At 40.7% G+C, this 24488-nt stretch overlaps 1 protein-coding gene and 1 long non-coding RNA gene across 3 annotated transcripts in view; one reads left to right on the top strand and one right to left on the bottom strand.

Moving 5' to 3' along the window:
- LOC144026393 (uncharacterized) overlaps window positions 1-24488 on the bottom strand; it is a 54138-nt gene that overhangs the window by 27937 nt on the left and 1713 nt on the right. Inside the window, exons 2-3 of one of the 2 annotated variants that reach the window (XR_013285124.1) lie at window positions 24397-24485; window positions 10695-10801 (exon numbers count right to left, since the gene is read on the bottom strand). This is a non-coding gene — a long non-coding RNA (uncharacterized LOC144026393). The remainder of the gene's footprint in view (window positions 1-10694; window positions 10802-24396; window positions 24486-24488) is intronic. The other variant, XR_013285125.1, reaches the window with a different exon arrangement.
- Window positions 12612-23488, top strand: synpo (synaptopodin). Its single transcript, XM_077533047.1, has 3 exons — window positions 12612-13174; window positions 17344-19352; window positions 20964-23488. The coding sequence occupies exons 1-3, from the start codon at window positions 13009-13011 to the stop codon at window positions 22338-22340; spliced, it is 3552 nt and encodes a 1183-aa protein (XP_077389173.1). The 5' UTR covers window positions 12612-13008; the 3' UTR covers window positions 22341-23488.

Raw genomic sequence — 24488 nt, 5'->3', positions numbered from 1 at the left:
CCTATTTGGACCCTTGAAAAAAAAGTAAGCTTCTATCTGTATTAGAAGTCCTTATACTGAAAAATTCACCGTATTTATTGAATGACACTTGTATTATCTTATCTCCTAGATGCTACCATTTAAACACTGACCATTAAGCTCCAATGTGGGCTCTGGGTGGAGGACTGGAACCGTCACTTGCCTTCAGTGCCAGTTGGCATGGCTTCACTTCCCCACTTGGGAGACCATGTTGGTTTAAAAAAAATTAAGCTCCAATGCTAATGCTATCGACGCTAACCAAAAGCGATACAATCAGATGCATTGAAGTGTGGGGCCTTACTGCATTTTGCAAATGAGTTCCCAGCGCACAATCAAGGATGATTATATGTTATGATAACATTTTTAACCACAATGAGCGTTCCAGTAGAATGACGTGGTTCCATCACAACATTGTGTGCATCATGTTTATGCTATGTGAAGCTATTGTACATGATATATTTGTTCCCGAAAAAGGCTGTTTTGGTTCTTGTTGTTTCTCTGAATGATGCCATAATAGTCCTTATTGTGTTGGGCTGTGGTTTAACTTGGCATAAATAATTCAAATGTAATACAATGGTCTGTAATTTTTTGACTTTCTTTATAGATATAATGTTTTCCTTGTGGCTATTTTTCATGTCATGTCTAATTGTTGGGTTCTGTTCTCATTAGCCCCGCTCCTTGTGTCGACCAATCACCTTCCTCCAGCATCTTCTGTGTTGTGTGCCTCATTATTGAATTATTTTTTTGATGGGGATGGATTGACTTTGCGAATTGTAGTGCAAGTCTGTTCATTGTGTTAATGTGTTTGACTGTTCTCCCCTAAATTCAATGACTAAAAATTGGCGGGATACATTGTATTCCATTTGTGCTAACCTTCCATCTACAGTTGAGAAAAATAAAGGCCCCTGGAGAGTATTTGTGGAAATGTGGCGCATGTATTCATCATTATATATAAAAAGTAAGGCTGACCATGGAAGTGACAGTTCATTTATGGAGAATGACTTTTCCAGGATGCAGTGAAAAACACGTCTGTCACTGGTCTCCTTGGTCTCGCAGCTGGAGGATGGCTCAGAGTGGCCGTTCTCTCCTCATCTCCTGACCGAAGACCATAAATAACCATCCAAAAACATCCAGTGACGTAGCTTCGCCATGACCAATCGGTTGGACTCTCTTTAATGGCCACAATGTGTCCTTTGCTGTATCTTGACTCATCTCCCAAGTAATGGGATCCTCTGCCGGCCAATGTAAGCTCATTACACCTGTCCCGTGATAGTGATAAGAGGAGCACGCGGTGAGGAATTTTAATGTAAATAGCAGCAACAACTATTACTGCCACTTTGGCAAATACATTCATCTTTACTTTGCAAAGATTCAATCCTTGGGAATCTACGGGAACATTGCAACAAATTCAGATTAGTCTGTAACGGGTAACTTCAAATCTTTTTTTTTCTTTTTTTTTGGATATATGTTGTAAATATTTTAGCTGTAAATCACACAAATAAAATCACATAAATGTTGTTTTTTTTTTAAACTTTCTTTGTATTTACTCATTCATAGCTTTTCTCAATGAATATCCAATGTTATGTATGTTTATTAGAAGGCTCTGTATTATGCTAGATGTTATCAAGTTCCATGGTAGAAATGAATGGTGCTCGCTTTGCTGGACCGCGGTTGACGGCTTCTTTCTTTGGTGGTGGTCCTTATGCATGCCAGATCCATCGCACCAGCATCTACTGAAACTCAAACAGAATTTGCCTCTCCCTCCCACAGCCCCTTGAATCAGTGGGTGCTGGTGTCTGTGGATCTCACTTTGCTTTATCTATCCTTCCCTCCTCCCTCTCTTTAGTTTTTCCTCTGGTCACTTGAGATCTCAATTTATTGGAAGTTTGAGGTTTCTGGGGTTGGCATAAGACTCTGGTTTTGTAACCACGCAGGAGGGGTTTGGTTGGTGCTGGATTTCACTTTGATGGATTGGATGTACTGGCTTCTATGGATCTCACTCTGCCTCATCGATCCTTCCCTCCTTCCTCTCTTTAGTTGTTCCTCTGGTCTCTTGAGATCTCGCTAATTTGTTGGAATTTAGAGGCTTCTGGCGTTGGCGTAAGACTTTGATTTTGTAACCATGGGGAAGGCAGGAAGTGTTTGGTCGGTGCTGGATTTCACTTTGATTTATCTTTCTTTTCTCTTTATTTTTTCTGACCTTTTCTCTGGTCTCCTGACCATTTGAACCTCACGACTCTGGCAAGATTCTGAAGTACCTGGTTAAGGCGAAGGGTAATGGGATATTTATAAGGTTTTAGGTGAATTCATGAGTATAAATGTATACGTATTTGCACGCACACGCGCACACGCACGCACGCACGCAAACGCACACACGCACGCACGCACGCAAACGCACGCACGCAAACGCACACAAACAAAAAAAATAAAATACAATTAAAATTATAAACATTTCTTTAGTCATTCCTCTTTAATTTATTACAGTATTTAGTATGTTGTATTGCTTATTCAACAAAAAAAAAGGAAAAATTGGTTATTGGTCTTTTTTGTGGGAAATTTTATGCATCAAAAGTACTAATTGTGCTAGTTATCGCATCGGTGACTACTCAAGAGTTGAGTACTTGCATTGGTATTGGTCTGAAGAAAAAAAAAAAAAAAGGTGGTATCGAACATCCCTAGTTTCAACCTTGAACATCAATTTACAAGAATGTTCCATTCCATCTTATACTTTTCTAAGCAAATCTTGTTACAGTAAGTTATTCCCAGTTGAGACAGAACAGATCTCCAGTGGCTTATTTGCCCTGAAAAATGTAGAACAAAGCTTCTTGTGTCCTTGGAAAAAAAAACACACAAAAAAAACGAGCCTTCGGAATGGAAAATATCCAATGTAGATTCTTAATTCGGAGCAAGCGGGCCAGATGGCTGGAGGTATGAACGAATCAATTTAATTGCTTGCAGATGCAACGCGAGTGAGGGGGGTAGTGTGCGTGTGTATGGGGAACTGAGTGGGTCAGTAAATTTAAGATGAGGAAGTGGGTAGTAGTTTGAGTCCAGAGAGTTACTGAATCACTATGTTAGACTATTCTGTAATCAAAGTGTTAACTGTTAAAAAAAAAAACAGGTCAGCCTGGAGTAGAACACTGTGGTAAACATCCAAATAAAGTCACTTTCCTCATAAAACACACAACCAGGGCCGCGCTTTCCCGACATTACACCACATTATTGAAAATGACTGCAGCAGGTCTGTCACCATCATTTGCTGATGTCACTGGCTCGCTGAAATTAAGCTAGCTGGCATGCCATTTGTCATTTCATTTTCATCTCCTTGTAAATTTGGCTTACATTCTGCAGTCTTTAATTTCTTTACAAGAAGCTCACTCTTGTTGGGACAATAATTCCCGCCTTGTTTCCACCCATCTGCTGGGAGGCCCAGCTACTAGGCAGAAAGGCATTTCCATGGGAATGGTGTACAGTATACCAAACAGAAGCAGAAGGGACGTCACATGCAATCATTCATATGTTTGTGCATAGTACACAATTTTTGATGGATTACAGTTTGGTTCATTTTAATGTTTATCTTTGGACCTGATTCACATGTATCATGTGTTGGCCTGATGGAGTACAGTTGAGTTTAAACGATTAATGCCAAATGAGCAGAATGTTTCACAGTGTCGCATTCAAACCTCCGTCGTGTCACGTAATAAGAATCAAACATCCCACGGGAGACATTAATGAAGCCACGCTCTTGTACTAGGTGCTGCCGGACTGTTCTTACGTGGAAACAATGAGCTGAAAAGCAACATCCGGCCTTTGTTTGAATTGGCTGCTGGCAGCATGTGAACACTGATGAGTGTGGTTTTCAACTGGATAACATCATGTTTTATGTATTGCATTTAAATGTGATGAGAACCAGACAAGATTAGAATGAAAGAAAACAGCAATTGTCAAACGACTCAATCCTGAGATTCATGTGCAGTGTCATGGAACCTCAAAAGGTTGGGGGCGAAAAAAATGTGGGATGTTGGTTGACCTGCTCGTATCTGGAACCAATATTAAATAAATGGAAACAACCTGTTCAGGGTCATAATACCTTTTCTTACCCAAAATTTTGATGAAAATGAAGACAATATTACATCTAACTTTTAACTCATTTGCTCCAAATAACGTGTAAATACGTTTTTTTATTTTATATTTTAACTGTCCCAAAGACGTATTTATATGTTTTTTTTGTTTTTGTTTTGTTTTGTTTTTTTTAATGCTAGAGCATACAGAAGGCAGAATGCAGCCTCTCATCTGCAAAGAACTGTTGAAGAAATGGTAGTTATTACACAAACGGCCAGCAGGTGAAAATGGCTGGGAGTGAAAGAGTTAACATGAATTCGTCACAGTTTTGTTTTTTACACACTTGTAAGTTCTGGAAAAGTAAAAACAACACTACTGTATTCTGTCTTCCTACTGTTGACTCCTGACATCACAGAAGTGGTTCGAACTGAAGTTTAGTGGTTTATAGGCGTATATTTGCTAATGTTAAAATTCTACAACCTCAGAGGACTGTTCAGCTGTGATCTGTCATCAGTTTTCCTGGTGATTAAAAAATAATAATAATAATAATAATATGACTTCAACATTATCCAGAATAGTGCCAGCTAATTGTGGTTTGGACCCAATCAGTGTATTAGCATGAGTATTAGTATGCTGGTCCTGCCACAGTACACTAATGGGTATGTGGGTCCAAATCACGCAAACCATTTCAAAAACACTCTTGGATGCCCTGCCCAGTCTGTGGAAGCAATTTCGACCACAAAACGATGTCGTAGTCTGACTCTGGAGTATATTTAGCATAGTATATTCGCTTCAGAAGGTTTGTGGTAGCACTAATGTAATAGCAGGCGCCAGGATGGAAAGTAACATTGATTGTAAATGTGAATTCAGCGGTATCTATCTATCTATCTATCTATCTATCTATCTATAGATGCGTTAATATTCGTTGGCTGGGACCTAGCATAGCCGTTAGCATTTGCTAGCTTCCATTGAGGGATTTCTTTGCTGTTCACGCTGTATTGAAACAGGGTTCAAAGTTTTATTTTACGTCTTTTTGATTCTGTACAATCATTAAAGTCCCTGTAAAGTGAAAATACAAAGGTCTTAAAAATTTGATACACCACGTAGAAGTGTTACTGTCGTTGAGTGTTGTGCTCAGTTCTGTAGCGTGAGCCTGTGTTTAATAAACAGTTGACATTCCCTCAAGTGTCTCTGTTTTGTAGACCGACACATGACACAAAACGACAAAAAAAACATCTTCATCATTTTCTGCCTCAAACTAGTCTGAGGCAGCTTATATGTGAAATACAGACGCCTTACTCTTTTCGACAGAAAATAAACACAGGAAACAGTGAAACATGAGCGTGCCTTAACTGAATTAGGCTTTTACATGCATATCGAATACCCAGAGGGCCGGTGATCAGACCGATTGCAATCTCATACCATCAATAATCATTGCCAAGCACCCACCCACCAAAACATCGACAAACACGCAGAATTGTATTCCTTTCTGTCTGTGTAGACTAAAGCTTTGCCTTTGAACGGCCCCGTCACTGTATCCCATTACATCCACAGGGGACATAACCAGGGTCGACGGAGCAGGACCTGCGTATGATTCCAATCAATGCAGGCCCGGGCCACGTAGGAAACGGCGTCTAATAACTTCTGTCAGAGCGATGTAGAGGATCAGACCTGAGAGGCAATGCAAACCAGATCGCTTAGGAAATTCCACACCGTCCTCTTTGTCACATGAAGCCCTCTTCTGAAGAAAAGTGTGTTAACATTTCCCCTCAGCTCCCACACACACATCTGCCCTTCACAGAGTCACGCCACCGCACCAGATAAGTAAGACGCTGAAGGGAAGAAGCAGAAGAAGAAAAAGCAGACGCCACCATTAATGGCTGCTCCCAGATGCATAAGGTCGAACACATATACATGTTAGGAAAGGCAGCACACACTGCAAAGGTGTTGAAGAGATAGCAATTGTTGGGAAAAACAGGCCTTAAGCAAGCCCATTCATCCATTTTCAATCCCGCTTAACCTAATTAGGGTTACACCTGAACTTGAGAGGGTTACGGTACAACCTTTTGAAAACCAAACCTGAAAACTGTGAGGCAGACATGCTAACCACTAGGTTCCTGTGCCACGCTCGAGTGGGATCATAAGGGGGGGAAAAAACGATCAGGTAGAGAGAAAAGCGATCTGCGATGACAGATGTGTGAGCAGGGCGAGGAGATGGAAAAAGATAAGGTTAGATAAATACAGTGAGGATGACAGAGAGCAGGAGGAAAGAGGTGTTGAGGGAGAAGAAGAAGCGGCAGAGATGTTACTTGAGAAGCCTTGAGGTGATGGATAGTGCGAGCATCTTGCTGAAACCATCCATCAGCTAAGCCATAGTGGAAGGGAAAACGGTTCAGGCATAAAAATCACCAGTAGCACACTTTCAATCAGAAATGATAAGACTATATATTTCGCCGTTAAAAATGCTCACGTGACAGCCAGACGATGGGATTGAGGCACCAATCACTGATGACATACCAGGAAAAGTACTCACTGAGCACATTTTTGATGCCCATAAAAAGTCTGATAAATAGAAGTAATCAGTTCATTGTAATAATCAGATTTATATTTGAATTATTTCTGGAGTACAAATGTCCATATGTAGTGACTAAATCTCATCAGAGGTGGAGAATTGAGGTCCAGAAAGTAAAAACCATGCCACAGATTGGCTTTAGCCGCAGGTGCTTCTACTTAACTGGCAACCATAGCAAGAAGAAATGCACTTTAAAGTTGTCTTATCCAAGAGCTGGAAGGTAATTAAGACGTTAAGACGTTTCTGCTGCATAAACATTTCCAATTTAAATCCAACATAAACCTCTACACTCAGCATCGTCTTTTCATTTTGTTGTAAATGTAATGTAATTGTAATGTAATTTTTTTCTCTAACCCTTGTGTGACCTTCAGTTTAATACAGGGGCAAACCATAGCCACAAGAAATAGACTTTAAAGTCAGCTTATCCAACAGCTGGGGGGTAATTAAGACATTTCTGCTGAACCCTGTCGGACAAAAAAAAAAAAAAAACGTTTCCACCATGTGAATTTATTTCCACTGTAAGCCTCCAGATTTGCCATCCATCCATCTCATAACCTTGAACTCCATCGTGAACCTCCTGGTTTACTGTACCATCCATCTATGTATCATTTCACAGCATCACTGCAAAGGATTACTGCATCAGCAGATGGTGCAGTTTTGATGTTCAATAAACGGGAGTTTATTGGATTATCAGAGTTGTCAAACACGTTTTTGTTGTGGGGACATTATGCATTCCCCATAAGGGTTGGCTTTTAGGACTGTGAAAATGTTATGTATATTTTTAACAACATATTTAGAAACCCTATAAACTAAATTTTGATATATGATACATGTTTAAAGATAATTGCCAAATACTAATGCAAGCTTGAGACCTACCTGGATGTAGTACTTACTTGTGGAACTACAGCATTAAACTCAGTTTCCAGATTTTTTAGGGCGGGGCTAAAATGGGCCCAGTGATGAACTTGGGTTGCAGCAAAATACAGCAAGAAGCAAATATTTTCACACATATTCATTGTTCAATTGCAAAAAGGTAAGTTTCCTGGAGGTCAAATTGAGTTTTGAGGACCAAAATAAAAAAACAATTTATCACTATCCGCCATTTTGGTTGTTTAGTTTCACCTCGAACGCTTTGAGGTTGGAACTAGGAAGTTTCAACTCGGATATTTCCGACTTACGACCATCTCGAATGCAGCATAAGAAGGAATCTGATGGCAAAATGAAAAAAAAACCCAAAACTATCCATTTAGCATTTAAGTGCTTTAGTGGGTCACAAAAAATGGCAAACTAAAGATTCTCCTGAAATTAAGTAAATTCAATCTAAAATAATATCAAAAATATACCCCTAAATGAATCCTGGCTTGACTGATGAGTCTGTTTCTCAGAGGGATGGTGGTCAATGACTTTTCAAGGTTCAATGTGCAGTGTGATTTTAATGTGCGCTTCAGAATGATGATGACGTCAGTTAGTCAGCCAGCCAACACTGTCATACACATAATCTACATTCAGTTGTTGCATTTGATGAACTAATCCAAAGCCTTCAATAGTTTCAGTTCAGCAGCTATAAACAATTAAAGGATAATCTTACTCACAATGTTTCTAATGTTTGTATTTCAATGAATCTCAACTCAAAGAATTCAATGACATCTAAGAATCTCCTTCAATGGATTAAGGTTAAAATGCACTGCAAACATCTGTCAGTTATTGTTCAGATTACTGAGAATGTAAACCATAAGTGTGTGCGTGTGTTTTTCATGACAACGACACGTCTGTTTGGAATTATCCCGACTGTTGCCCTGATTTTGGGTTAATGTTAACATAAATAACCTAATCCGACTCCAAATCTCACGCACCAGTTAGTGAATACATTTCAATCATATGGCGCTTGTAGTATGGGCTCCAGCAATATGCACTCATTGAGATGGTTTTTATAGTACTCATTGAGGTATTTGCCCGTATGCGTTAAGTGCTCTTGAGAAAATTAATCTATCATTGCCCCATAGTGGGTGAACGATCGAGAGCTACCTATAAGTGTTGCATTCATAATAATTACAGAAGATGTATTTTTTCAACATAATGTACTGCACTATAAGTATACTTTTGGATGAAAAGTCACTTCTTTTTTTTTTTTTAATCTGGCTTTTACTTACTGTGTGTCAAGAAAGGAATACACAAACAAACTGTTCATCTCCCCCCCCCCCCTCAGACACTTTGTTTACATTTATGCTGCCATTTTAGTTCTGTTTGGAGCAGTCTGCCCGGTACACTTGGCGGGAAAGTGGGTCAAGAATTAAAAAAAAGAGAATGAGGGAGGGGAGAACACAGTGGGACCCACAAACTGCTCAGCATCCTCGTGCTGAATATGAAAATATATTATAGCATAATGTGTTCAGTATGCAAGCTTGAAGGAAACCATATGAAAAAGATTCCAGACAAAGAGCTCTCTGTGTTCCAGCTGACCCTCCACCCCGCCCCATCCATCGTCTGTTTCATGAGTGAGACGAGAGGGGGGGTGGGGGTGTGTGTGGTAGGGTTAGTGCGTGTGCAGAGTCATATAGGAACTGAAAAAGGGGGCCGTCCATTGGGCTGCTGCCTCACACAGACAGACCCAGCAGAGTACAGGTGAGCTGCAGTGAGTGGACCAGCGCACGCCTCACAGCAAGGAATACTGCTGCTGCAGTCCCCTCACCTGCAGACCGTTCCGTTTATCTTCAGGGGGTAAGTTGCTATCTTTGTTTAGAGAGAGATGACAGGCGGCTAATTGAAACAAAGGAGGGAAAGTTTGAAGAAGATGGCAAACATCTGGGATGTTGTTTCCCCCACCTCATTGGGGACTTGCAGGGTTCTTTGTGTCGCTACCGTGGCTCTGTGGTCCTGGTTAAACTGTGATGGTATATTTTGTTGGACTACGGGGAAATGTCGACTATGTAGTGAAATTACAATGGGGATCACTGGAATATTGACTTCATTTCAACCCAAACAAATATTATATCATTTAATAAGTTTGTATAATTTCTGAATTATTTTGAGAAAAATATATATATATAATAATAAATAAATAAATAAATAAATAAATACATAAATAAATAAATTATAACACCATATAATATTTAAAATATAAGATTGTCATTATTGTCATTACCTTTCTTTGCTGATTGGCTGAGAGAAATCACATGACTACTGCCTTAAAATATCTCTATTGTTACAAAGTATCCCTACAGTTCTGATACTTATTTATTAAAAAAGTGATTAACTCTTTTGAAGTCTAACAGTTTTCTCGTCATGGCGCCTCCCTCTTGGCACCGGAACACATACACCCCCCTCAAATGTTAATCTTTGTCGCTTGAAGTTTCCCCACCTGTGAACAGGGGAGTGGAATGTGCGGAAAACCTGATTGTACCCCCACAAGTATTATTTCATGAAGATAAAATAATTTTTTTTTTTTTTTTTGCCAAGATCCGTGAGATTAATTGGAACTCTGCCATGTTTTAGATGTCAGTCATCACCTAGCACAAGCTGAGGCATGTTGACCATCATAACACGCCCCCCCAGTTTTGCCAGTTTTGGAGTACAACCAAAAATCATTCCTCAGCTTGAATTGCCTATTATCTGGGGGAGGTTAAAAAAAAAAAAAATCCTTCAGCATTTTTAGCCAAAACATTTTTTGGTATGTACATGCACAGTGTGAAGGTAAATACAGTAAAAGATTACAGACACATGGTCGCGCCTGAGGGTGTCAATTGTGTGCATGTTAGATGATACACCTTCATGGCTTAGTGTACTTCAAACTACACATATCACACATCTAAATTCATGTATATCCAACACAGTGAAACAATACATGTGATGTGAGTGAATCATTATGCTGACATTCTATTACCAGGCCACTGATGCATCCCGTATGTGTACACATTAGAAGACTGATTACAGTTTTATACGGCCGTCTACATGTGGATGCATCATTCACTGACAATGAACAGGAACACTGTGATTACACACTAAAGTGGCCTCCAGCGGCCCAGACTGTAAATGATATCCCTACCTCTAATCATGGAGGTCAACGAGTGGCACAGGGAAGCCACGGCGTTGTGGGTGAGCAGCACAGGTGGGCACGGTGAAGCAGCTTTTGAAGTTCAAGGTAATTGGTGGCTAGATAGAGGGAAAGGAGGGGGGATGACATCAGATGTCAAGTATGAAAAGCGCATACAGTACAATTAGACGGGTGTGCGTTTCTCAAGAAAGCTTTGAAGCAATGCCATGCCCCGGCTATTAGGGAGCATAGATGGACATGAGAATGTTGAAGAATGAAGAACATCTACAAAAAATAGATGTCATTTCAGATCTGTGACACATCTGCGAGACTCAAAGAGCTGTTGTCAAAGAGTCTAAACAGTACCAGCCTTCATCTGCTCTCACTCGTCAACATCACGCCACTATGCGACATTTTGGTGCTTTTTCATTGCTGGGCAGTGTTTTGTTTCGACTGTCTTCAAGGTTATGACTCTGCTAACATATTGCTGAGTGCCTTTCCTTATTAACACACTGCTATCATCAAGGGTTGTGGTGGAGTTGTGAAAAAGACAAAGCAACAATGGAAAGGCATTTAGTCATAACAATGATTCCGGTATGTGAAAATGTGTTACCATGGTGATTCGTGAACAAAAACAACGAAGGCTCTCAGTATCTTCAAGGACAGTCAGATGAAAGGTCACCTTAGTTCACAATTTGCTCAGAGTGTATACATTTATGACCACAAGTATTCATCATCGCGCTAATATTTAGCTGTTTCTCAACATGAAGAATGCAGAGTACGATCTTGTGTACTCGTCATGTGCGGACTTTCAAAGTACTTGCTAACGTTGACATTGACTGGGACGTATTTCCGCGATAGCGGCACGAAACATCTTGTGATATTTCCGTAGCCTAGCGTTCACATGACCAATACGTCCTTGGTTTAAGATAGCTGAAAATAACAACCGAGTATTCTGTGCGTTCTTCTTTTTGTGTACTTTTGATTGGAACAGAACTTGATTATGTTTCATAAGATCACAAAGCCGTAAGAATTGACAAGACAGCATATTGTGAAAAGGCTTTTGTCAACTGTGGGCTTGTGAAGCCCTTTGAGACTCTTTTGTGAATAAAGGTGACTTAATTTGACAGTTAAATAAAGTTATTTTAGCTTGAAAATTCCATGGAAAAAACAGATTGGCAGAATATGATTTTATTTTATCTTGTTAATTCTGGGCCAAAGGCTCTGCCAGAACTATAAAACATCTCTTTCTTGTTTTGCAGATTACCTCGGAGAGGACATGCTTTCATGGAGAGATGAGATAAAGTTGCCTTTTTTGCACTTTTAGCACCGGATTCCCTTCAGCAAGACTTTTAGTCTGAAGCCAAAACAGACTCAACAAAACTAAAACATTCCCAAATTGGGAGAAAAATACAAATAAACAAAGTGAAAACAGGCCCAAAGAGTTGCCAACCACAGTGTAACTCAATTCAAAATGATGGCTTCCTTTATTGCTTTTCAGTATTAATCCAAACTATCAGTGACGACATACTTGCCCTGTCATCTAGTGGTAAAATAGAGCTGTCTTCTGTAAACACTTTGTTTGGCTGCAATATACAATATAAAGTGTAACACAGGATCCCCATATAATTGAACAGCTTCAATGCAAAGCCGTCTTGGGAATGACCTTTGCAGAGTGAAATGTTATTCCTCACATGCACCGAACAGCAGGAAACTGCCATATGCGCGGCTCCCTTTTCATGTCACACTGGAGTTATGATCGCCAAGATAAAGAGCAGATCTTTTCGCTGAAAGAAAAATAATCTGGGGGCTGGAGATTTGGATGAAGACGGAGAGGAGAGAATGCTTTGGTGACTGAAATAGCGGCGGAGGAAGAGCAACGTCTGGGGAAAAAAAAAAAAAAAAAAAAAAAAAAAAAAGAGTATTAGAGAAGACTGGGCTGTTTCTCGGCTTTCCATGCCAAAATTGTGCAATTTTCATGTGGCAGTCATCCAGTGGAACTCATTTGGGGAACGCTGCCTTGGCCCTAAAGGGAGGTCCAGTTAGATAGGGAATTAGACTTGATGAAGACAAAAGCCAGAGCACACTTTTTTTTTTTGTGACATTTTTCAGTCGACAACAAGAAAACACTTGGAAGGATTTCTGCTGATCGTTAGTAGCCAATTGGAGAACTGAGCTACTTTCCTTGACACGTTTTTGCTTTTCTCCCTTGTATTACCAGTGAGGACTAAAACTTCAAGAGGGATATTTGATCCAATTGGGACGAAACACTTTCAAAGAGGGCTGCTGCTTGGCTGCAGAAGAGTGATTTTAACTTGGAGTAACAATGGAGATGGAGAAGGGACACATGTCTTTGCGTAGAGAAGTGAGCTGGAGTCCAGGAGGACTGACTAAACCTATCCAAGCAGCGCAACAAGCCACCACCGTGGAGGAGTGCAACAAAACACATGAAACGACTGGACTCAAAACGGAGCAGATGAGCAGCAAAACAAGTAAGTGCTACTTTCTCTCCTCACTTGAGTCAAAGTGAAAATATGGCGCGTTGTGGTGGAGGAAAAAAGCTTGGAGGGAGAAACAAAAAGTCCCGCCTTCTGTGTAACTGGAGATGGCAAAATGCTCAATGAAACATCTGTTTCTATACAGTCAAAATCCTGCAAGCCCGTCAGCAATGGAAATGTAATCAATAAAATATACAACACAGTGATTGACAGCCATGTCTGTCTAAACTACTTTAGAGCCCATTAATAATAATAATAATTAAATAAAAACACTACGTTGACAAAATAATTATTAATGAAAACATTGAATCATAATTTGTGTATAACAATTTCATTCACAGAAGACACTTCATTAGGTACACTTGTACTAACAAATGGGATCAAATTTAAGAGTTAGCAACAATTTTGGATGATTTTTTTTGTTTTGTTTTCCGGGATGGTGAGAATACTTCAACAATCAGAGAAATTCATGTTTTAGGGTATCGGGCCAATGCTCGCGATGGTTGGCCTTTTACGATCAGTTTTACGATTAATTTCAATTTACCCCTATTTAGAGTCCATTTGACTATTTAGAGAGGGAGCAAACAGACTCAGTAGGCTAAGATTTACACTAGGAAGAGAGTAAAATATATATATATATATATTTTTTTTTTAACTAAAATAAAAGTCACTCAAGGGTTAAGGAACGAACTCATGACCTTCAGCTTGGGATACTGCCACAATACCACCTGAGCTATGCCTCTCCTACTGTTTGCGTTTCTCCAACAGACCAAAGACATCATTTTTGGTCTCTTGGAATTCGGAAATATTCCATGGAATTATAGAATCAGCTGCAGCTGACATGAGCGATATACTGACAGAAAGCAGGAGCTGCGCGGCTCAGAGAGTAGATCGGCTGTCTCCCAAGCTGAAAGTCGTGAGTTTGTTCCTCCACCCTTGAGTCACTTTTATTTTTTCCCAATTCTTTATTTTACTCTCTTCCAAGTGTAAATATTAAAACTCTAAACTGAGTCTATTTGGTCCCACTTTAAATAGAGTCAAATTTACTCTGCAGAATTTACTGTGTACTTGGTATGAGTGGCTACGCAAGAGTTGAATACTCGACTCGTATCGGTCTGAAAAAAAAAAATAAAATGGTAACAACCGTCCCTATTCACTTCCTCTATCAATACTAGCTTGGGCTGGTGTACCTAATATTGTGGCCAGTAAATGTACGTTAGGTTTCCTCAAACAGATCACCAAATGCAACACATCTTAAAGTTGGCTACACCTCTGCACAGACCTTTGACACAGAAACACTGTAGGGCTGGTTTTAACCTCTGGGCTCTTCTCTTATCCGCCGCCCCCATGGGATTCACCTGGAGTTTAGGTCACATTCAGTCCAGGAGATCCCAGGACCTCTGTTAATCCTTGTCTTTCCATCCCGCTTCACACAACAGCCACTGGGGCCAGTGCTGTCATCCCGCTCAGCCCGCAGCCAGTGCCGGATGAAAGATAACATCCGACAGGGTAATCTGACCTTTGATACACAAAATGCAGGGTTAGCCCTCTGACTTTAAAATCCCCCTGCTGTGTGGGAGTTTTCTACTCCATGGAGGGGGAGGCGGAGGAGGGACGGGACTGATAGCAGAGGGATGAGGTCGTGAAATTGGACGTGGTGAGAGAACGTGGGCGCGGACGATTTGATATCATGGCTCAGGGCTTCCAGTTTTGTCTTCGCTACAGGACAGGAAATTCCTATCATAGCCATTATAGCTTGGAGTTTATGCCCAGAGGGTTCAAAGAGGCCAGGCACTCAGGGAGAGTGCATAATAAACACACAGACGGACAGGGAGGGTAGCAGGGGTCAGCCACTGGGGCTCTTTGGTCTCCGTGCACTAATCCATACGCACACAAACTGGACTATCTCGCTTTCCAATCACTCTAACGAGGGTCAGACACTTTTCTGCCGTCACTCGACATTAGATGGAGATTAGCCGCTCAATACTTGACACAGATTGGTGGCTTCTCTTGAACTGTCAAAACAAAAGTCAGAGCTGACGTCCATAGTTTCTCCACAGAAGCCATAAGCCCCGCTGAGTTTTGTTTTTTTTCCATTCAAGAAATGAATCCGTATTTGAAGTAGTGCAAAACAGAGCTGCAGGCAGGCAGACAGGCGGCGCAGGCTCCAGCTGCAGACGCCCTCCCTCTCTCTGCGTGCTGCTGGACTTGCTAAGAAAAGGAAATTGGAGCTTGTGCCACACTACAGAAAGGGAAAGGGGTGTGTGAGGCTAGCAGATTGCACTTCACTGGGAAACCTTTTGGGACGTACAAAACGGCGGAGCTCTGAATGTGACAGGGAAAAGGTAAGGGAGAACATCTACACGGGGAGAAACTGCACAGGAAACTCATTCAGTAGATTTAAACTTGCGTTTGTCACATTTTTTGATTATGAAGGAAGTCAACCTAATTGTAAAAATTTCGATTCCAACTGTATGCCTTGTGAAGAAGAAGAAAAAAAAAAACTTCCACAGGACTCTGATGCAAAAACAGGATAACAAAAGAAATGTTATTCCACAGCTTTGACATCTTTTCTTACAGGAATATACAAAATTGACTGTAATTTTTGGCTCCTACATTAATTAAATTAAATTAAGAATTAACATTGACATGTATTTTCCATAAACAGTTTTGGATTATTGAAAATATTATGTTCACTAATTGTTTAAACGTAAACAAGTTTATTCTAAATTATGTAAATTCACATACTATTTCGTTTTCCTTGTAAACGTTTTAGTCACTGTCATCATTCTACATTAATTAACTTTTGTTTGATTTAAATAATGAACAAACATAAACACTTTTAGTTGCTAGGGAGAGTCGAATTTATTTTGAGAAGCTGTTCATGATGTGAATATCATGTGCCTGGATTTGCACCTGCATGTTACCTGATAACTAATCTGGCTCCCACTAGAGGCAAATGTTTACAGTCAGGACATTTCATTTCAAGCTTCACTGCTCTAATATATTCCCCGGGCCGAAATTATTCTAAGTTAGTGCCTAATAAAAGTCACTTTGGGACATTGACCAACAGACAACCTTAAAAAAAAAAGGTCCTGGTGCTTGAGTTTAAAATCTCAATAAGCCAACTAAAGACATTTTATATCATTTCACATTCGACCAAAAAAGGGTATCATTTTTTATATTCCTGATCACTGAGGGGCTGTTTAACGTTGGTGAATCAATTTCATATACTTTTCGTCTGTGACCATGAAAACGATAAATGACGCCTTTTACCAATCTGTAATTATTTTTGAATGACACATAATTACTTTAAATAATGTAGCTGTCTGAATAAATCAATGTACGGAACAAAGAATGAGTCATGGTTGCTTCAGTTGTCATGGGAACCTCCTGAAGGGACATGACATTTCTTCAACCAGACAGAATTACACGAATGAGATGAATAATGTATAATGTGTGACCAGAACCTGTAATTATCCTTTAAATCCACATTATTCATCACATGATACTATTTGTGGGGGAGTTCTTAGTAAGGTGTCGCTTTAATGATACTTTCATTAACTATTTGTATGCTTTTACTTTAATATGAGATTTTACCGACAGCAATTAAGCCCCCCCCTTGGTAGCTGTAGATGGTGAAAATGGTCAAGTTAGACTTTTAAGTGTTGCAGTAAGAAAGCAGGCAAGTTGGATGTTTAAGCAGGGGGTTTTCTCCACAGTGGAAGAATGCTCAGGGAGGGACTTGACCAGATTGCAGAGGAAATAACTTTGCTGCTCGGAATGGAACTCTTAAGCTCAGAAAACAAACCATAATTTTAAGCAGAGGCATGCTGAATACTATAATTTTTAAGAATCACAAAGCAAATGGACACCACTGGCCTTCAAATTCAGGTCAATAAAGTTAAACTTGTGGGTTATTTTTAAATCAGTTGATTATGCCTTTTTTTCATTTTGTTTTTCAAATCAGTCTAGTAAGATTTAATTAGATGGATAGGGAGTTGTCTTTGTTTACATTTTTGATAGGGAACACAGCCTTTTCTTCCAACCAGAGCAAGTTATTGGACACCGTTACCATTAATAAAGCATATCTAATGATGATGTTGACCTTTATTTTTCTTTTACTAACCTGAGCACCCCCTTATTTTTATTTCCCCTGCTAGATCTAACCAGGAGTGTCAGCTTATCTGAGAAGGAGCTCAAGGAGGCCCGCCTGAGGAGTCACATCATTGCTGCTCAGCTCACTGTCCCGTCCAGCTCCAGCTCCAGAGGCGTGCAACTCTTCAACCGGCGCAAGCAGAGAGTCAGCGCCTTTACACTGGAAAGCAGTGGAGTGCAGTCCAAGGGGGATATAACCGGGAATGTGAAACCCAACCCGTCATGTAGCAAACTAACATGGACAGAGAGAAGTCGTGAGGAAAAGGACAAAGACTTGAATTACAAGAATTGCACTAGCAGCCCACTCTTCGTGCCTATTGGGAGAATACAAGCAGCAGGTGATAACATGGAGGAACAAGGTGACCATTATGCCAAAGAAGATGTCGCTGAGCCCAGCACTGTCCAAGAAAGACATTTCCTTCCTGTAAAGGAAATGGATGAGCAGGAAGAGGAGGAAAGGGATCTAGTCTACAAAGAACTTGAAGGCAAAGTCAAAGATGAGCTTCCACCTGAAAGAGAAAATACTAATCCAATTGCAATGAGTCTTATGGAGAGTGAGGCAGCGATAAACGGAGGTCATACGGCATCTCCTCCTCTCGAAAACCTGTCTAATGGACCTCCGATGACTACTGTGACTACATCCAAGCAGACCACCATCATTAATCGAACTGCCAGGCCGTTCTTCTCACCACTGACAGTGCAGTCTCAAGAGGCAGCTAGTCCTGTCATGGACAACCTCCCTGCTCGTTCTGCATTCACTGCTCCCCAGTCCGTGGCAGTTTCACCTCCGCCTCCTCCAGCATATCCCACACCTCCCTTGCCAGCCTTCACAAACAAGCCTCCAAAGGCCGATTACTTCAGTCCACCTGTTACGTCTCCCTCTAACCCTCCACCACACCCTGCCTTCACTGTATCTCAAAATGCTGCTTCACCCCATCCCCATTATGGACCTCCAACAGCCCCAAAGCCTTCTACCTTCGTTCCTCAGTCTTTTGCAGAAAGGAAGTTGACGCCACCAATAAAAACAGAATCACTTGAGGATAGTGCTGCGAAACGACCAACTAAAAAGTCAATGTTCACATTCAAAGAGAAGAAGGTCGTAGCTCCGAACCCCGAGCTGCTTTCTCTGGTGCAAGGAGTGGATGAAAAGAAGAAACAAAGGCAAAGATCTGTGCCTGAGCCCGCATCTGAGGAGGAGTTACTAGCTCTGGGTGCAGAAGCATCCAACTTCCTTGCCAAAGAGGAAGAAAGGGCTGAAGAAGCCAAAGCCCCGGAGTGGACCTCTTGTCTTAAGAGCTCCAGAACCTATACAAGGGTGGAACATAAACCAGAACAGACCCTCAATGATGCATCAGGAAAAGGTGCAGATCTTTTTGCCAAGCGCAAGTCCAGAATGGAGAAATATGTTATCGAGAATCAAAATGCAGGTCACCACATTAGATCTCCTTCTCCAACAATGTCTTTGCCGCCATCTTGGGTTTACCCATCAAATATGCCTGGGAGGGTCAAAGCTATTGCTAAAAACTCTGACATGTGTGCTCAACTTGCACAAAACGTGAAAGCCCAACAAACTGCCAAGCCAAAACCAAGACAAACTGCACCAGCAATACAGGTTCAAGAGACACCTCCTCTTGAGAATGGTTGCTCCAAGATCGAGATGGACCTGTCAAGACACCGACCCTACCAGCTTAACTCATCCCTTTTCATCCTTAAGCCAGTCAAGGACCCATTGAGTACCCTACCAAAAGGAGCGCCACAGTCCAAGAACGAGATGCTCCCTCAGCATTTTTCGAGACAGACTTCCTTACCTAACAACCCTGGCCCTCTCTTTCGCACCCAGTCTCAACCTCCTCAGCTTCCTGTCGGATCCATCACGAGAGTAGAGTATCCATCAAATCCAGTTTGTGGTAAGCCATCAACTGCTTTCTCTCCAGCCCGTGTGTCATCTGCTCGGCTGGGGATTCAGGCACCAAGGCCAAGATTTTCTGCCAAGAAAGCGGGGATTGAAGCACAGGTGTGGAGGCCTTTTATCTTTTAAGAAGTTTTATGTGGTAACGTAATGATTGTCAAACTTTATTTGGCATGAAATTATAAACCATTTTCTTATATCTCCCTTCCTGTGCTTTTTTTCATCTTCCTCTGCCTTTGTTTTCTTGAAGCTCCTCTTAAAATACCAATGTGAAATATTCACATAATGCCACACATTACATCTGTTCTTTATGAGAAGAAACAAAATGTCAATTTCAATTTAAGTTGCTGATTTCCTCAGGTAACACCTCAGGCATTGACCTGAGTTAAAATACAAATTCGTGTTAACATGCTCAGATGAGTTTTCGTGACGTTGCTGCAAGGCACTTTAGCACCAAAACGCCTTCCTTTTGAGTATCTAAATAAAATGAATAACAACTTTGCTTTCCCCCTTCCACACTGTGTGTTTTACTTATTTGAGGAACAGAGTGATGTTGTTACAAAGCACTTTGACAGATGTGGCATCTGCTTTATGAGCTGCAATTTGCAATTTAATTCTTTTCACTGATGTGAAAATGCAGACATAGAATTCCTTTTATGTCTTTATATCTTAAGGGTAATTTGCTCTGCTCACCACTATTTTTTTTTTTTTACTCAAAATTGTGCTGCATACTTGGATTCTTTGATGTTTGCCATCTGCAGACTGCATGCTAATTTGCTTTCTGGACCTGCATCTACATTATTTTCATGACTTCAAACAGCAATTCCAGAATTGTTTGTTCAAAGGAAATAATCAGTCATTTGTAATTCTGTCCACAGTTTGCATGTCTGTTTCACTTCATAAACTTTCATTCACGTTCTGTTCTAATTGTGTTTTAGCTGAGTCACTTCTTCTCTGATTAAAGCTTTATGCGTTCACTCATCTGTGACCTCCTCCTTTTTCCAATTTCATATATTACTTTCCTAATGTATGTGCAACTTTCCTGGAATTCTTGCTGACACTGTAAACACTCGATCATACAAAATAAATAATAAGACTGATAATCCTACAACTTTTGACACAAATCTATTTCATGAGATGATGTGTTGAATTATATTTTTATTATCAGTTACATGTTGGGAATACAAATCATGTGTATGGGCCTCCTGGTCATGAAGACATTTAAAGGCATTTTCAAAAGCCAAATACTCTAACTTTTCATAATAAACAGCTGAAGTAGTCTTCATATTATTATCACATTGAGATGTTGAGATAGTATTTCCTAATGTGTTTATTGAGGGGTGCTTACATGGTGTTCAGCCAAGTAACCTCAAATCCCTGCCTGCAAATGCCATTTGTATTCAGAGTAACCTGAGAGCGGCACATAAAACTAGGTCGACATGGGCTATTGGCCAGGCGTAGTGCACAAACACATGCAGAGGATTAAAATTCATAGCTATGACCTTAATGCCACTGTGATTATAATAAATATTAGTTAGTCTGAAGAGAATCCCTGTATTTACAAAGGCATGTTTTGTTTCCCGTGTATCTCTTTCGTGAGCTAGTAACAAACAAAACAATCAACGAAGCAGAGTATATGCTGCTGCCAAATTGGCCAGCTATTGTATTCTATGAAGGATTGCACAGTAAAAAGCTATATTTGTTATGGTCCAACAGAATCCAAAGGAACCCTCCGCAACTGAAACCCCCACTGAGACTCGGCCGAGCCTTACAAGGAAGTTCAGCAGTCCCGACTGTCTCGCCAGTACAACGTGGGCGTCCGGCCTTCAAACTAAGAGCCCCTCGGCAACCAACTCGAGCCGATCCATCACATCACCGATTCCTTTTTCAAGGGTTACAAGATGCCAATCTCCGATGAGCAACCAAAATATCCAGCTTTCCACGGTTTCATCAGCTTCAATAACCAGACCACCTCAGACCTCTACATCCACATCTCCATGCTCTCCGCCTTGGGGTTCAAGATGCCACTCCCCAATGGTATCTCAGAATGTCCAATCATCCAACAACTCCTCTGCTCACGATTTCAGATTCCAAACATCCAATTCCTCTCGTTCGCTACCATGGGGTTCAAGATGCCAGTCCCCGATGGTATCCCAGAATGTCCAATCATTCAACAACTCCTCTGCTCACGATTTCAGATTCCAAACATCCAATTCCTCTCGTTCGCTACCATGGGGTTCAAGATGCCAGTCCCCGATGGTAGTCAATCCTCAATCTTCAAATGCTTCACACATTCCATCTAAAACATCTACAAACACCTCTCCACCTTGGGAATCAAGATGCCAGTCCCCCATAGTTAGCATGAGTACCGAGAATGCCACCATCTCCTCACTTTCTTCTTCCAGACATTTTCAAACATCCACAACTGCACCTCACCGTTCTCCTCCTTGGAGTCCAAGGTGTCAGTCACCATTGGTAATCCAGACTGTCCATCCTTCCACTATTTCTACTTCCAAACTTTCCAGAACACCAACTACCACTTCTCCCATCTCGCCACCTTGGGGCTCACGTTCCCAGTCTCCTGCGCTTTCTCATACTAGTTTGTCTTTCCCCTCTTCTCACCGTCTGTCCGTATCCTCTGCTTCCTCTCCTGTTCCCCTACCCAAGGACAGTCGCTGCATGTCCCCGATCAATAATAATTTAGATTCAAAGGCCAACCATCGACTGCTGGCAAAGAACATTATTAATGCAGCCAAACGTAAAAACAGCCCATCTCCAGGTGCACTGAGCGGTCACAGCTTGCCGATCTCACCTGTGGGATACTCCCACCATGGCTATGACTACAAACCATTCCAGTCACAACCGCTGGGGGGCCAGTCGCCTACCTTCACCAGTCCTCCTCGAACCCCAACGCAGAGGATCTGCTCTCCCGTGAGGCTCTACAACACACGCTCCCTGACTGACTCTGATGCGTCCATTGAGTCCGAGGACTCGGGCATGCGGTCACCTGGCATGCATTCTTACAACACCTGTCCCCGTGGCTGGGGCGGCAGTCTGAGGGTGAAGAAAACCACCATCTCAACTGATCTGTGAGATTGCAATAATTGGGGTTTCATTGGCATTGTAAACAAGCCATCCATATTCTTGATTCACAACATAATTAGTATCTGATGTGACTTATGGCCTTACAATGACAAGAACAAGCTTTTTACATAAACAATTGTGGTAGCTTGTACGCTTCCAGCATACTAAAAGGGCAAATTAACTAAAGATTTTTTTTTTTTTTTACTTTACTTTACTTTGAATGAATGTTATACCTTACAGTCTCACAACAAGCGTACCTTTGCTTTTGTAGCTCATTAGCAATGATTGATTATTACTTTTGAATGTTATAATCATTGTTTACTGGTCAAAACATACTTTGCGCATAATACTATGGAACACAATGGCAATTATTAATCACACTATCACACATGGATGCAATGTATGTCACAGATTAATATTATAATTCATTGCAAAGTACAATCCATAGTGCAATACTCAGTGTAACATAGTGTATATACTGTATGTTGCTTTATATTGCATTTGTTAAAGTGAATGTAAACTTTAGAGAGACACAGAAAAGGGAGGCGGTAGGGTGGAGTTAACCCTAATAAAACATTTTATATGATTCCCCAAGCTTTTAAATGCTAACTCCAAAATAAATCCGAATTTGACCAAACTTCCTTGATCAACTATGCAGTATCAACTACATCAATTCATTGTTATTTTGTTACTGTTTTTAATGTCGTGAGAGAACCTCCCTGAATGTTCTGGATCCCTGTGTCTGTGCCATTGTCATACTGAGCAGATTAACACTACCTGGAGGACTTGCCACAGCAGAGGGCTGTATGAATGTAGATCAGTTTTGAAGTAATGTTGACTCCCTCACCAGCGCCACAGCTGGTAGCAGCTATGAAGTACACTACATTTAGCCTCAAATGCTTCAGTACAGATTCACCAACAAATTGCCATTGCAACAATCAATCATACACACAGGACTTGAATATCAATTTATTGATTATAATGTCCATTCCGAATATTCATGTTGATAAATGCCAGTCTTTTGATCACATTAATGGAAATTAGTACGCATGTTTTTGCATATTGCTGACAAACCATGAGGAACACATTTTGCAATGTTACATGTTCATCTATGATTATGTGGAAAAAAAAGATTATTAAAATGTATTTTGAATACATATCGTTCCCTTTTATATTCCCAAACTTTCTTTATATTGGCAACTTGATTTGCACTTTTGTAGATTTCATTTTATTCCAATGCAAAATGAACCAATTTCAGCCTTGATGGTCTCAAAATAGTGTTTGGTACAATCCACTTAGCCAAAATGGATGTAATTGGTTGTGGCCTTCAAATTAACACCTTCTGCTTTGAGCTTGGATCCCGAAAGCTATCCTTGCTTACACCATTCCCGTCATGCTTGCCCCACCATGTGTCAGCAAACACAGCACATCGCCGACTTGAGTTTTTTGAGAGGCATGGACACCTGCTTGGTGTTGACCTTCAGCGGGATTAAACCTATCACTGTCAATGGATTGGTTTCAGCAGGACTCTAGACAGGCCAACCACTGCTGACACCCTTGATTTGGATTTTTGCAAACGTTTCTTTTTTTGAGGGCTCTGTGATTATGCAATTGCATTTTTTTACACATTCCATACTTGCATGATGTCTGGAAATCAATTAATAATAAAGTGATGACACATAAGTAAAGCCTTAGAACGTTATTTCTCTCCACAAGACCATTTGTTCATCAATTTGTGGGAAAAATCCCACTATCGACCAAAATGGAAGTTCAAAAACTGAAAGGCATGTACTTCTTCTAGTGAGCTCTACCTTTAAGAAATGTATTACAAAGTTTTGTGTTTTACTGCAGACTTCAGGTAGTTAATTCAATTTAATCTGAGCCATTACAAGCTCCGAAGGCCATTGATAGCCCCTTAATAATCTTCTAATGAATCAGGTTGGAATAATTGGACACAGATGAAAGCCTGCAATTTACAGTTTTCAGTTAGCCAAATCGGAATATAATGTACCTACAAATTGACCTCACGCCCACTGGCGTCTATTTTAATTTGAAAGTTGTTTACCTACTTTGTGAAAGGTGATTTGCCAAAATGTCAGCCTCCAAGGTCCAAATTCACATTCATCTCAGGTTCCGAGACTGCCATCTGTAGGACTT

Source organism: Festucalex cinctus, chromosome 9 (genome assembly GCF_051991245.1).
Source record: "Festucalex cinctus isolate MCC-2025b chromosome 9, RoL_Fcin_1.0, whole genome shotgun sequence".
NCBI lineage: Eukaryota > Metazoa > Chordata > Actinopteri > Syngnathiformes > Syngnathidae > Festucalex > Festucalex cinctus.
This window is presented reverse-complemented; position numbering and strand designations above follow the sequence as displayed.

What these genes read in the sequence shown, in the direction of transcription:
- synpo (XM_077533047.1), top strand. Translation starts at nt 13,009, where the DNA reads ATGGAGATGGAGAAGGGACACATGTCTTTGCGTAGAGAAGTGAGCTGG. An exon ending in GCAGATGAGCAGCAAAACAA is followed by an intron (nt 13,175 to 17,343) that starts GTAAGTGCTACT and finishes TTCCCCTGCTAG; the next exon opens with ATCTAACCAGGAGTGTCAGC. An exon ending in AAGCGGGGATTGAAGCACAG is followed by an intron (nt 19,353 to 20,963) that starts GTGTGGAGGCCT and finishes ATGGTCCAACAG; the next exon opens with AATCCAAAGGAACCCTCCGC.